The sequence below is a fragment of the Buceros rhinoceros genome, unplaced genomic scaffold (assembly GCF_000710305.1).
Source record: "Buceros rhinoceros silvestris isolate BGI_N320 unplaced genomic scaffold, ASM71030v1 scaffold12455, whole genome shotgun sequence".
In the NCBI taxonomy this organism is placed as follows: domain Eukaryota; kingdom Metazoa; phylum Chordata; class Aves; order Bucerotiformes; family Bucerotidae; genus Buceros; species Buceros rhinoceros.
The window spans coordinates 60,985-72,548 of NW_010414630.1; the positions used below are offsets into that span (position 1 = coordinate 60,985).

Genomic DNA, 11,564 nt, shown 5'->3' on the forward strand with positions numbered 1-11,564 from the left:
TCAACAAGCCATCTCTGGTTAGGGACATCCACTAGTTCTGTCACTCCACTTTCGTCACTTAAAAGCAAAACTTCAGTATTTGTAGAGTAACTAAATTGACCCTTGTGTTGCCACTTCTAATCCTGGTCCCCAATTTCTCGTGCTTTCTGTTATACAATGGTGAGTAGCAACTGCATGTCGTTCCCCAAACGGTGTTAATGCACTCGGTCAGCAGGTTGTTAATTCTGGTGAGTCAAGCCCCAGAACAGCAAACAGGTCAGAGCTAGGGAAGAGAACCTACCTTCGATGGGTCCATGATGACAGTAGGCACGAAATTGAGGAAGATGTGATTGCAGTCCGTGCGCACGTTGGTATTGTTAAACGCCACCTCCAACTCGTCCATGGCTTCCAAAAGCAATCGCTCTCCCTCATTTTGCAGATACTCAAAGGAGGCTTCCTGCCAGATATTGGCAACAAATAACTTACTTTCCACCCAGAAAGCACAGCCAAGAATACAGTGTTTGAAAAACTGCAGAAGGACTTGACTGAGAAAATAGGTTACGTGAGTTTCAGCAAGATGTGTGGCCCTGAAACAGATCCACCACGACCCCAGGGCCAGTCCTCCCACTGCCTGGATTCCCGCACCCGGCTGACCAGTGCCCTCGTTTCGTCAGCATAAATCCGAAACTAGAGAGGGCAAACCTCAGGCTGCAGAGTCAGTGGCTGTGGTGTATAGTCTTTGCCTACTGCTGTCAGAATCTTTGAGCCGTAGTCACTGTTTTTTTGGCTGATGCTCCTGTTCATCCTGGTTTCCTCTTCATCTGCCTGCCTTCCTCAACTTTGTTTTAAGACTCATGACAGGAAAACTCAAGTAATCTAGATGATCTTCAAAGGTCCCTTTCAGCCCAAACCATTCTATGGTTCTACAGTTACTGCAGTAGTGCAGCAGGAACACAGAGACACAACTGTTGCCTTAAAACCCAAGGAGTTCTGACTGTCCACTTGGGCCACAAGGTCTTCAGAGACAGGCTTCTGCGGAGCCAACACTAGCAAAGAGCGGGCACACATCCTCAGAACTCTGTACAGGTCATATGTTCACGTGAGGCTTCCTAGAACGACTTAGAGCATTTCATACACTGTCCAGAAAGAGCCCTGGCACGGGGGCCAAAACTCACCTTGGTAACCAGATCCGAGTGCCTTATGATAGCCCTCACAAAGAACCTGTAGTCCGTCACTTCTGTTCCCACTTCAACTTTAGCTGCTCCCAGGTAGAGATGCATTTTGTGGTTGGCACATGGAATGGCGGTGAGATCGAAGTTTCGCATTCGGTTCAACTCTAGCTGAAAAGCCAGAGCTGGCTCCAGATGACGGTAAATCCTGTCTTCCTCAAACTGGGGGCACCCAGCAGCATACAGGCAGAAAAGGGTGTACAAGAGGAGAGTGGGTTAAGAAGCTGAAGGACTGAAGGAGAACTAGGCAACACCCCTTATGAAATGTCATATTTAATTACAAACATACAAATTCCAAAAAATCCAACCCAGGATTTTCTATCTCGTGCAGAGTCATCAGCACCAAGAGCTGTGCTGAAATACTGAGAGTAGAAGACAAATTTCAAGACAGAAAGTTCTCAAGCTCACCCCCTCCAAACCCCTTTTTTTTTCACAGAAGCCAGAAAGTTTGGATTTAATCACTGTGCTGCTTCCAACGCTCCCTTGTTACACTGCAACTAAAACCTGCTTCAGGTCAGGCTCCAAATGCATGAATTTTTATCCCAAATATCAGAGACTCGTAACTGTAAATGACATCGGTTGCAGGGTGTGTGGATGACTGGCCTGGCGAGGGAGGAGAAAATACTGCACTAGCAGTGAAGTTGGGCTGAAGTAGCTCCCACCCCTCCTAGACAGGCAAGGAACAGCCACACAAAAGAAGGATAAAGCCATCACTTAGAGAAAAGTATCAAGAAAATACAACTTACCTTATCCCGGGCACGGAATGTGAAGAACTTTGGAAATTCCCTCTGTTTGGAAATAAAAGCAGTGCTGTTAGTCTCCCCAGAGGAAGCCATCTGATCTACCCAAGAACACTCAGATGAGGAGAGGACAGATGATGTTACGAGCTACTTTTTCATCACAAAGGGTGCTGGAAAATCAAGTCACCCTCAAGAAAGCAGGAGAGGTAGTTTAAACCTGTCTTCACTGCTAATACAACATGATTGACTTTTGATTATTATTGTCACTTATTAACGGACAATAACATGGAACTGTCCAGACAGTGGTGGGAAACTTCTAGCTCTGTTATGATTGTGTGGAAGTGTTTGGGAGCCACACGATGAGACGAACATGCCGGTGTGTAAGCAGATTCACACAGGACAATGATCTGTGTTCTACAGCGCTCTTCATACTCTTACTGCTAGAAATACCCTCTTCCCAGGGAAAACCAAGAATTGTCATCAAATAACTTTATCCTCATGGCTAAACAGTACTCTACAACCCCCCCCAATTTGATTAGGGTTTTCTTTTTTTCTATTGCGCAGATAAAATCCTAGGAAATGGTAAAAACTCTATATTTTTTGCGGCTGTCTTAGAAGGAGAAAGACCAGACAGCATCCTTCTACTTATCCCTCCAGTTTCATCCCAGCAAAGCCATCAGAATTGCTGGAACTACACTTTTACTGGGCGGAGGAACTTCCATGAATGCTTTGCACCAACATGAAAATTCCAGCCGCTGTGTTAACAGAGTCCTGAGAGAACACACAACTGCCAGAACTGCCTTACTAGGAACAAAAGAAGATATCTGACCTGGAGGCGCTGACTTTCTGAATCACACTTCCCTATCGATAACAGACTTGCAACCCCAGCTTGATTCAGTGCCATCACCAGCGCATGGTGACAGAGTACACGGCCCCACTGAGGAACACAGCTTTTGAGGCTGGGAGTCATCTTGTAGCTAGTCATCTTCCTTACCTCCTGTAAAAGAACAGTCCCCAAAACTTCATCTGATGGCTCTCAGCTGAGCAAAATAACTTGTGTTTGCCTGGAGCGTGCCTTCCAGAGCAGTGGAACAACAAACCCCGCCTGAAGATTCCGGCAAGGGCATATTAGGAGAGCCCATGAGCATCAACTATACTCTAAGAACCAAATACGTTCCCTCGCTTCTCTTCCAAATGCCTCCTACCTGTCCTCCTCCGCACGCCACCGATTTCTCCTACCATCATCCATGCTCATTCTGTCACTAATGTAATTGCTTTCAAGGCATTTGACTAGTGTTGTGGGCAAATATAATAATTAGACGTGCGCACACACAAGAACTCGCAGTGCTCTGGTACCAAAATCCGAAAGAGTGCTCCATTTCCTAGGCAGAAGAATTATACCCCTGCTGTGTTCTAATCAACCAACCATCATCAAGACAATCAAAATAATTTGCCTAAATTAGCCAATCAAGACACCCTGCAAACCGCGGAATGTGAAAAGCTACAACAGAAATCACCATAGTTGATTATTATACTAATAATCATGTTAAAAACCTAATGAGATGAGGAAATTGGAAGCTTGCTGGAGCAACTCTCTATTACCTCAACATGCTGGGAACTAATTATATAGACTGTAATTAAAACAAAAACAAACCCAAGCCCAGGCCCTGGCTAAGTTAATAGTTGGTCCAGTAATAAACGGAGCAGAATAGGAGATGGTAATAAAGACTGACGCTCACAAAAGATCCCAGAGGTACTCTACAAACTTTGCCAGCAGATGACAACCGTGCTGCCTCCTCTGGCTTGGGAACTGGGAGCATCCTAACAGGCCATCGCTCTCAACGGCAGCTCGGGGCAAGCTTTCGGCGACGACTCCTTTTATTCTTTGCCTCCTTTCTGACCACTGACAAACGCTACAGTGCTCGTTCATAGCCTCTCATGTTTTCATTCCCCAAACATCAATTCAGTTCTCTAAAACTGCCTTTTAAAAATTCTAAAGTCGGGACTTTCTTGCTTGAGGTCCCAGCACCTCTCTGTAGAGCCCAGCTTCCTGCATAAGCTGTCGAACGATACGCACCTGTAGCTGTACTGTGGGCAGCGATTCCCATGTGGTCATACCCACCTTTGTTCAAATACTATTTTTACTGATTTGTAAACTAGTTTCCTTGCCATCAGGCTTGCTAATCCAGATGTGTGGAGCACAGGATGGATTTCCTGCACTTTCAAGACTCCTAACGACTTCCACAGTTGTACCCACCGAGGGGTAAAAATGTGGTTTATGCCTTACCTTGCCACCTTGAAAGCAGGGCTAAACAAGCCCTCGTGCCTCCCAAGCCCCAGGGAAAGATGTAATTCTTAGCAGTAAGAGCATCAAATATTTCCCACCTCACTAAACAACTACGTGAAATATAGCAAGTTATCTCAGTTACTCCCCTAAGTTAATGTAAAATCAGTAAGAAGCCTAAAGAAGTCATCACACTACATAATAAATACAAAAAATGAACTGTACAATTCCATTTTGGAACACAAACCAACACCGAACAAACACTACTACTGCGGCAGTCGAGAGTTCAGCCAGGTAATGAGAGAGACTTCAGCAGGGGAATGGCCCCACCGAATGCAGAATTCAAGTCAAATGTTTATTTAAATGCTTCACTTGACTGTGACAATGATGTCGGCATTAAACACCCAACTAAGAACCAAATGAGAAGCCGAGAGGCACTTACGTGTCCCCTGGCCTCACGTCAAGAATACCACCGTGTTCTAGGCCCCTACTTACGTGAAATCTCTGATCCACCTCATAGTTGACCTGTTTCCTGAAGTCCTTACAAACGAAACACGCAAACGCAGGAAGACAAGGGGAAAAAAAGCAGAAGAAAGCTAGCAATTAGGATGAAAATCAACAATTAATTAATTCAAGAATACACGAGGTGCCAAGATCGTTTACAATTGTAAATTAATTTTCTTAAGCGAATTCATCAAAACCATCTCAAATCTTAGAGAACCAAAAATAGTGAAGAGAGAACTAAATATAGTTAATTCAGCATTTAACTTGGGAAAAAACACATGAAACGTCAACGCTATGATGAGCTAGAAACCAAAGGGTTCTTAGCGGCACGAGAGATATCAAAATACCTTCTGCGCTACCAGGAAAGTCAGCCTCCGAATCCCGTGTTCAATCAGGACTGATTTCTGTAAAAAGGCAAGGATGGAATCAGGTGACTGGACAAACAGAAAAAGAACACATCGAAAACATGTCAAAGTCCTTCGACGAACTGAAAAAGCTCGACAGATCCTCCTGCACCTCTGCTGCCAGTTCCTGGCCCACTTCAGCCTACTCACAGCTCGGATTTCTCATCTGACGATCGTCTAGCAGCACGCGTAAGGAAATCCATTAAATCTGAAGAGGTCATAACCACAGCAGAAGAGCACCGTCTTGCAGCTGCGCCTCGCGAGCAAGGAAAGCGGAAGAGTCAAGCACGGCTCTTGCAGGAAATAGCCCTGGTCGCTTGCCACAGGACGTTGGTCTTTTTTGCAATGACTCCGTTTTGAAGGGGGCGCAGGGTAGAGGAGGGAAGGCCACGGAAAATGATGGAAAATGGGTTTTAAAGGAACTAAGCCAAGAAGCAGGGAGCACATACTTGATTTTGGCACAATAAGCACCCAGACCGATAGACACGTGTCGGTATTGCAAAGGTGATCGATGATGGGGGATACTTTGTTTTTCCAAACAGAGGAGAGAATATCCATTCTCGCTGCTTCTTTAGCAAATTCCACTGCCACATTTCAATGATCGCTGCCATCAGTATGTGCCACACCACTGATCTTTCAGACTGTTAAGATCTCATAGCTCTGCTTTTCTTTCTACAACTTTTTTCTTTCTTGTCCCTTTTCCAATTTAAAAGCAAAGACAAAAAAACCAGAACAAAAACGAAACAAGAACTCAGCTAGACCAGGAACAAAACAACCCCTTTCAGCACAGACTGAAATGTTTTACTAAGGTTAAGCCCTTTGAAAATGAGCATCAGTGACTATATTCATGGCAAGAGGAAGAAAATAACTTTAATAATGCCATGATTTAAAAAGCAAAAATTGTTATTGCTTTTAAAATTCCACAAGTGGCAGACAATAACAGCATAGCAACAGGATTCTGATTACATTGTAATAATGTGGGTCTCACAGCAAGTCCACAGCTATTACAGAGCGATTAGCCATCAGCACCTGGAGAAACTCCATTTGCACTGACTGCCTCAATCTCCTCCACAAGTCATTTACAAGTATATGATCCTAATTTCTATTAAAAAAAACACACGCAACATGCTGGGACTAGAAGATTATTTGGACAATTTGGATCAACCTATTTGATAGTTTAATGTATTTTGGAAATTTTTTTTTTTATTTCTTTCTTTTTATCCCCTCCCATAAAACGCCTGGAGCATGATTGAGCAGATGAAAAACAGAACTAGTTTTAATTTTTGTATTTGATTTTTTTTTCTTTAAAGAGGCAGGAAGCTGCTGAAGTCGTGTGGACAGCAGCCCCATTTTGGATCCCCTCATTTCTGCAGAATATTACCACCTGCCACGCTGGGAAGTGAAGTTAGAAATGAGCTGCTCAGTCCTCCCCACATCACTGCAGGTCCCGTGGGTGCTGCAAGGTCCCAGTGCTGGGATGGGCTGTTCACATCCACAAGCCTGTTGAGGAGTTATTCACGCCAACCAGAAAAGCAAGTGCAGGCAGACTCGAGAGGGCAGAGCAGACACAAGGAGACTATCTCTAACCCATATCGTCTCACAGCTGACCACAGGACTAACATTTGGTCCTCTAAAGTGCATCCTGTACTTACGAAGAAGGAATAGAACACACCAATCAATTGCACCTTGTGCCAGAAATATCAGACTAGCTGGATGCTCCAGCGTGGCAGCCACAAGGAGAACAAATTCTGATTGCATTAAGGCTATCGTGACACAGGAAATGTAGACCATTTAATGGCACTTTTCACACCTTTGTTACTCATATAACGGCTTTACCCCCAGGGAGAGGGATAGAGCACATTTTTTCTGAGCATCTGGAGATAGATACTGAAGATCAACCTGATGCATTTAAAACCCTAAAAGTGTTTTACCCTGTCAAAAGCTAAAGGGAAGAAGTCCTGAGCCAATGGATTAGAATGCACTGCAAAGAGCAGCAGTGACCTGGAGGCTTCACAAGGCTGCAGCTACACCCAGGCGCAGAAGTGGTGGTAAGGTTTTAGACAGGATAAATTCAGGAGGAAACTGTTGCATTTATTTGTTTTCAAACAAATCAACAAACAACTGAGAAACACACCAACTTCTTCCCAAAGCAGACACAACTGGCCTGCACAATCCCACAGCTCCAGAGAGAGAATCAAGGCAACTTACCTTGCTTTGCGTGAACTCTCTGAACATGGCTGCCAGCCCATCGTCATCAACATCACTGTCGGTTTTAATAGCAACATTAAGAATGTGAATGGGCTCCTCGCGGGCAGTCTGCAATTTAAAGGAAATATTCCCCATAAGTGAATAAATAGTTAACATAACGCCTGTGGGTTCTCAAAAGAGGCTCCCTAAACCTGCATCTGCAGCTCCAAACTGGAGATGCCCCAGGGAAACACAGCCTCAGCAGAGCACGCTGAAAACCAGGGGAAACTGTGAGGATAATCCTTGACCAAGCAGCCTCCAAATCTGCAGTTTCTCAGAGGTTAAGAGTTAATGTCCACAAATAACAAACAGGAGCTCCTGCATCTGCAGCTCCAAACTGGAGATGCCCCAGGGAAACACAGCCTCAGCAGAGCACGCTGAAAACAGGGGAAACTGTGAGGATAATCCTTGACCAAGCAGCCTCCAAATCTGCAGTTTCTCAGAGGTTAAGAGTTAATGTCCACAAATAACAAACAGGAGCTTTGCTCGGAGAATCAGTTCTGATGGTCACATCTGCCTCGGCTGACTCGAGTGTGCTTCATCTGGATGCAGAAAGACCGCAGGGTCAGGTCCTCCCTTTCCAAGATGCAGCACAGGCAGGGCATTAGAGGGCTTCAGCATCAAGAAAAGTAATGAAATCAAGCAAATTCAAAGTGTAGGAGCAAAACAAAAGAAACGGAAGCATCAACTACTTTAGAGCTCTGAAAAATGACAAATTCAGGATTTAAGAGCCTGTGGTTAACTGTGGAAAACTGAGTGTGAACAGCAAATTATCCTTGGGGAGGTGAGTGGGGAGTAAAGAGGGAGATCTGCGGATATTAAGGTTGACGGTCATATTCTGGAACAGGCTACAGTACTTACACACATCAAGATCAATGGCTCGGTTTAAAACCAAGCCCTTCTCTTGACCCAGACTGTGTTCCAGAAGAGCTTCCCACTGCGGGGGGCAGGACAGAGCAGCGGAGCAGCTACCTCTGTCTCAGGGAAACCGGTGTCCTGTCACTAAGGATTAAAACCATCTGCTTCCTCTGCACTTATTCTCCACATCAATGCAAACATTGTGCGGTTCCTCCCATCTTTTCCTCCTACAAACAGTTCTAAAAGGTAGAACAAGGGAAGAATCAGGATGTAATGAGACTAGAAAGGATGTGAGACAGAAAATAAGGCAAGTCAGAGCTAAGGTAGAGGCAGCTGAATACGCAGTTCAACACCCCGATGCACAGAGGAGGTCTGGAAATTTAACTGTGGGTCTATGCTCGCACTTAACGCTGCTGTGGATCCAGTAATTCTGCTGACGTTAAAACCTACAAACTAATTTACATGGGGAGTCAGAGACTTCGCTATCGTTTAGAACAGAGTCAGAAAATGGCCACCTACTTTGAATCACCTGCCGTGGAACAATTAATAAATCACATACATAAATACATAAAGCTCTTAACTCCTGCTTCCAGCACTCTAACTAGTGAGAAGCATCTGGCCTGCAGTCACTGCAGTGCCCTGCACGCCTGCTATAGCCAACCTGAGAGCAACCTCCAGAGGAAAAACGACTGTACCTTGTCTTCATCATACAAGGAGGCATGGCCAGCTTCAGGGAAGGTTGGGCTCTGGGGAGGAGAGTCGCAGAAGCAACCCATCACTTCATCAAAGATTCTGAAATACACCAGAGCAGCGTTAGTCATCAACACGCTGCTGCGAGCTCACGGAAAGCAAAGAGCACTCAAATCCACAAATCACCTTGCTAAGGTGGGGAGGGAGAGGAAAGACTCTTCCCTTTGCAGGACTAAAACTTCAAAGACGAGGAGGCAACACCTCCTCCACCCCTCAGACCAAAGCAGAGCCTGGATCTTCTAACATTTGTCAGATGTCTCACGAGTTAATGTCCACAAATAACAAACAGGAGCTTTGCTCGGAGAATCAGTTCTGATGGTCACATCTGCCTTGGCTGACTCGAGTGTGCTTCATCTGGATGCAGAAAGACTGCAGGCCCCCACAACTGCTGGAGTTTGGGGTTTTTTTGCCTACCCCTGGAAGGCTGAAAGCATAAAGAACTGATCCTCCCACAGACACACATCTGAACAAGAGCGTTAGAAGAACCCAACACATTCACAAATGACCTCCCATCAGGAGAAATTCAAGAGGCTGATCATTCCAGCTGCAAACTGCTCCTACAGCAGCCTGAAGCTTCCAGGTATCTCAAGGAGACAGACAAGGGGATCCAAACAAACTTTCACCTAAAATGCCAGGAACTTGGCAAACAAGCTCAGGATCAGCTTAAACCTGAATTCTAAACAGGGCAAAGATTTTGCCTGGTTCCGTTTGGGCTCACTGAGGAAGCTGGCAACGCAAACAACCATCACCCTTCCCCACATACCTGACAAAGTCTTCGAAAGTGCGGAAGGAGACCATTCCACCCATCCGCTGGCACGGCGGAGTGAAGGAATTGTCTAGCAGCACATCAGTCACGCTAGCTACATGGACCATCCCGTAGTGATTGAGGTTGGAAGAGAAGGACATTCTAAACAGCAATTCAATAAGATCACAGTTAGCAGGGACAGGGAGAGAAGAATATCACTGGAAACAAGAGCTGTGCGCATGCGTATGCTGTGACCACGTGAAGCGTGGCTGCCTATCCGACAGCACTGCCCCGTGACCGGTCAGAGCCCGGCACGCCAGCCCTGCGGGCTCTCTTCTCCAAAGCCCCTGCACTGCTGGCGCGCCTCTGGTGCCATTCATGTCCTTACCTGGATGTTGTCCCAAGGTACAGGAACAGGCAAAAGGAAATAATGTTATAACCCTTCAAAACAAGTATTTCTGAAGGGGTTTCTTGAGGTGACAGGTGAATTATGACTAGGCAAAGCTGAGTGTGTTTCTCCTCCTGTATGTATGTTTTGCTTTACAGGTGGAATACTGAGATAAACAACGCTTCTAAGCTTTGATACTGTAAGGGTTTAGTAAATTTTTTACAAATTAAGTGGGAGTGCACCAAGCTCTATTATCTTGCTGCTTCCACAATTTTTCTGGTCACACTATGATTTACGCTGCTCAAATGCCATGTGGTACAGTGACCTCTCAAACCCTATACTGGACATGGGGGTTTCTAGAGTCTTACACCGGTATTCCTACCCTAAATAAAGTCTTATTACAGTGCCTTCCACTTCAACTGCTGACCAAATTAATGTGCTCCTCCATCTGTTTTAATCCACACTTTAAAAACACTGCAACTCCCCCGTGTCTTTGGCTCAGTTTTGATCGCTAAAAGGTGAAGCTGCTAAACACAAGCCCTTGGCCACAGGGCTCATCTACCTCAAGGGGCAAGGAAGGGGCAGAGCTCCACGCACTTACTACTGGCTTACTCCTACCTGAGGTCTGCTGCTCAAGCACTGAGATATGTTGCAGCACACCCATCACTCAGACAGGACCAGTTACTACTTGAAGTGGGGAGGACTGGAACAGGTTTACCAGAGCTCAGGGGAAGGCACTGGAGAAGAGACTGCTCTGAAGCTGGAGCACGGGTGCCCAGAGGTCAGCGCTCCTTCCTGGCTGAGGGCAAGGGCCTGAATACATCAGTGTCACTGAGTTCTCACACAGCTCACTGCTGTGGCAGCACACGCCAGCTGTGACAGTCTGTGTTATTTTGTGGTTTGGGGGGGTGGGCTATTATGGGTTTTTTAAAGACCCACAACGTCATGGTCAAGACTAGCAAAGGAAGTTTCTCACACAGTGAACAAAAAGCACACAAGTAACATCCTTCCCCTAGTTACTGGAACTGGGTGTTGCCTTCTCTGCAATAATTATTTCTAATTTCTGAACTGTGCTACAGAGTCATCTTAATTCACTGCAGGACCTTCTTCAGAAGCTCCCTGCAACATGGTGAGAGCTTCGAGCTTGCTGTGAAGAGACAGAAATGCCGAGCTGGCACACGGCAGTGCTCTGCGACACGGGATCGGGGCACTCGCACTCGCTTTGCTCTCCCCAGGGCTTAGGAATACATTAACAAAGTTAAGTTTCTGTTCTCCCCAACTGGTGGCACAACAGGAGGCAGCAGGCAGCTGGGAAAAAAAGAAAAATCAAGGCGCTGATTCAGCACAGCACACGCTTGACTCTCAACTCGTAAAGCCAAGAAGATGCTCAACTGCCGTGCTGGATCGGCCACGGGGGCACAGCAGAGGAGCCAACG

General features: G+C 45.8%; 1 protein-coding gene across 1 annotated transcript in view; it reads right to left on the bottom strand.

Moving 5' to 3' along the window:
* Positions 1–11,564, bottom strand: part of LOC104494338 (acetyl-CoA carboxylase) — a gene marked incomplete at its 3' end in the record, with an annotated part of 117,946 nt that overhangs the window by 57,994 nt on the left and 48,388 nt on the right. The window contains exons 29-35 of the mRNA XM_010137154.1: positions 9,759–9,902; positions 8,941–9,037; positions 7,349–7,456; positions 5,084–5,140; positions 1,955–1,996; positions 1,155–1,370; positions 281–436 (exon numbers count right to left, since the gene is read on the bottom strand). Of these exons, the coding sequence (XP_010135456.1) occupies positions 281–436; positions 1,155–1,370; positions 1,955–1,996; positions 5,084–5,140; positions 7,349–7,456; positions 8,941–9,037; positions 9,759–9,902 (820 nt within the window). The remainder of the gene's footprint in view (positions 1–280; positions 437–1,154; positions 1,371–1,954; positions 1,997–5,083; positions 5,141–7,348; positions 7,457–8,940; positions 9,038–9,758; positions 9,903–11,564) is intronic.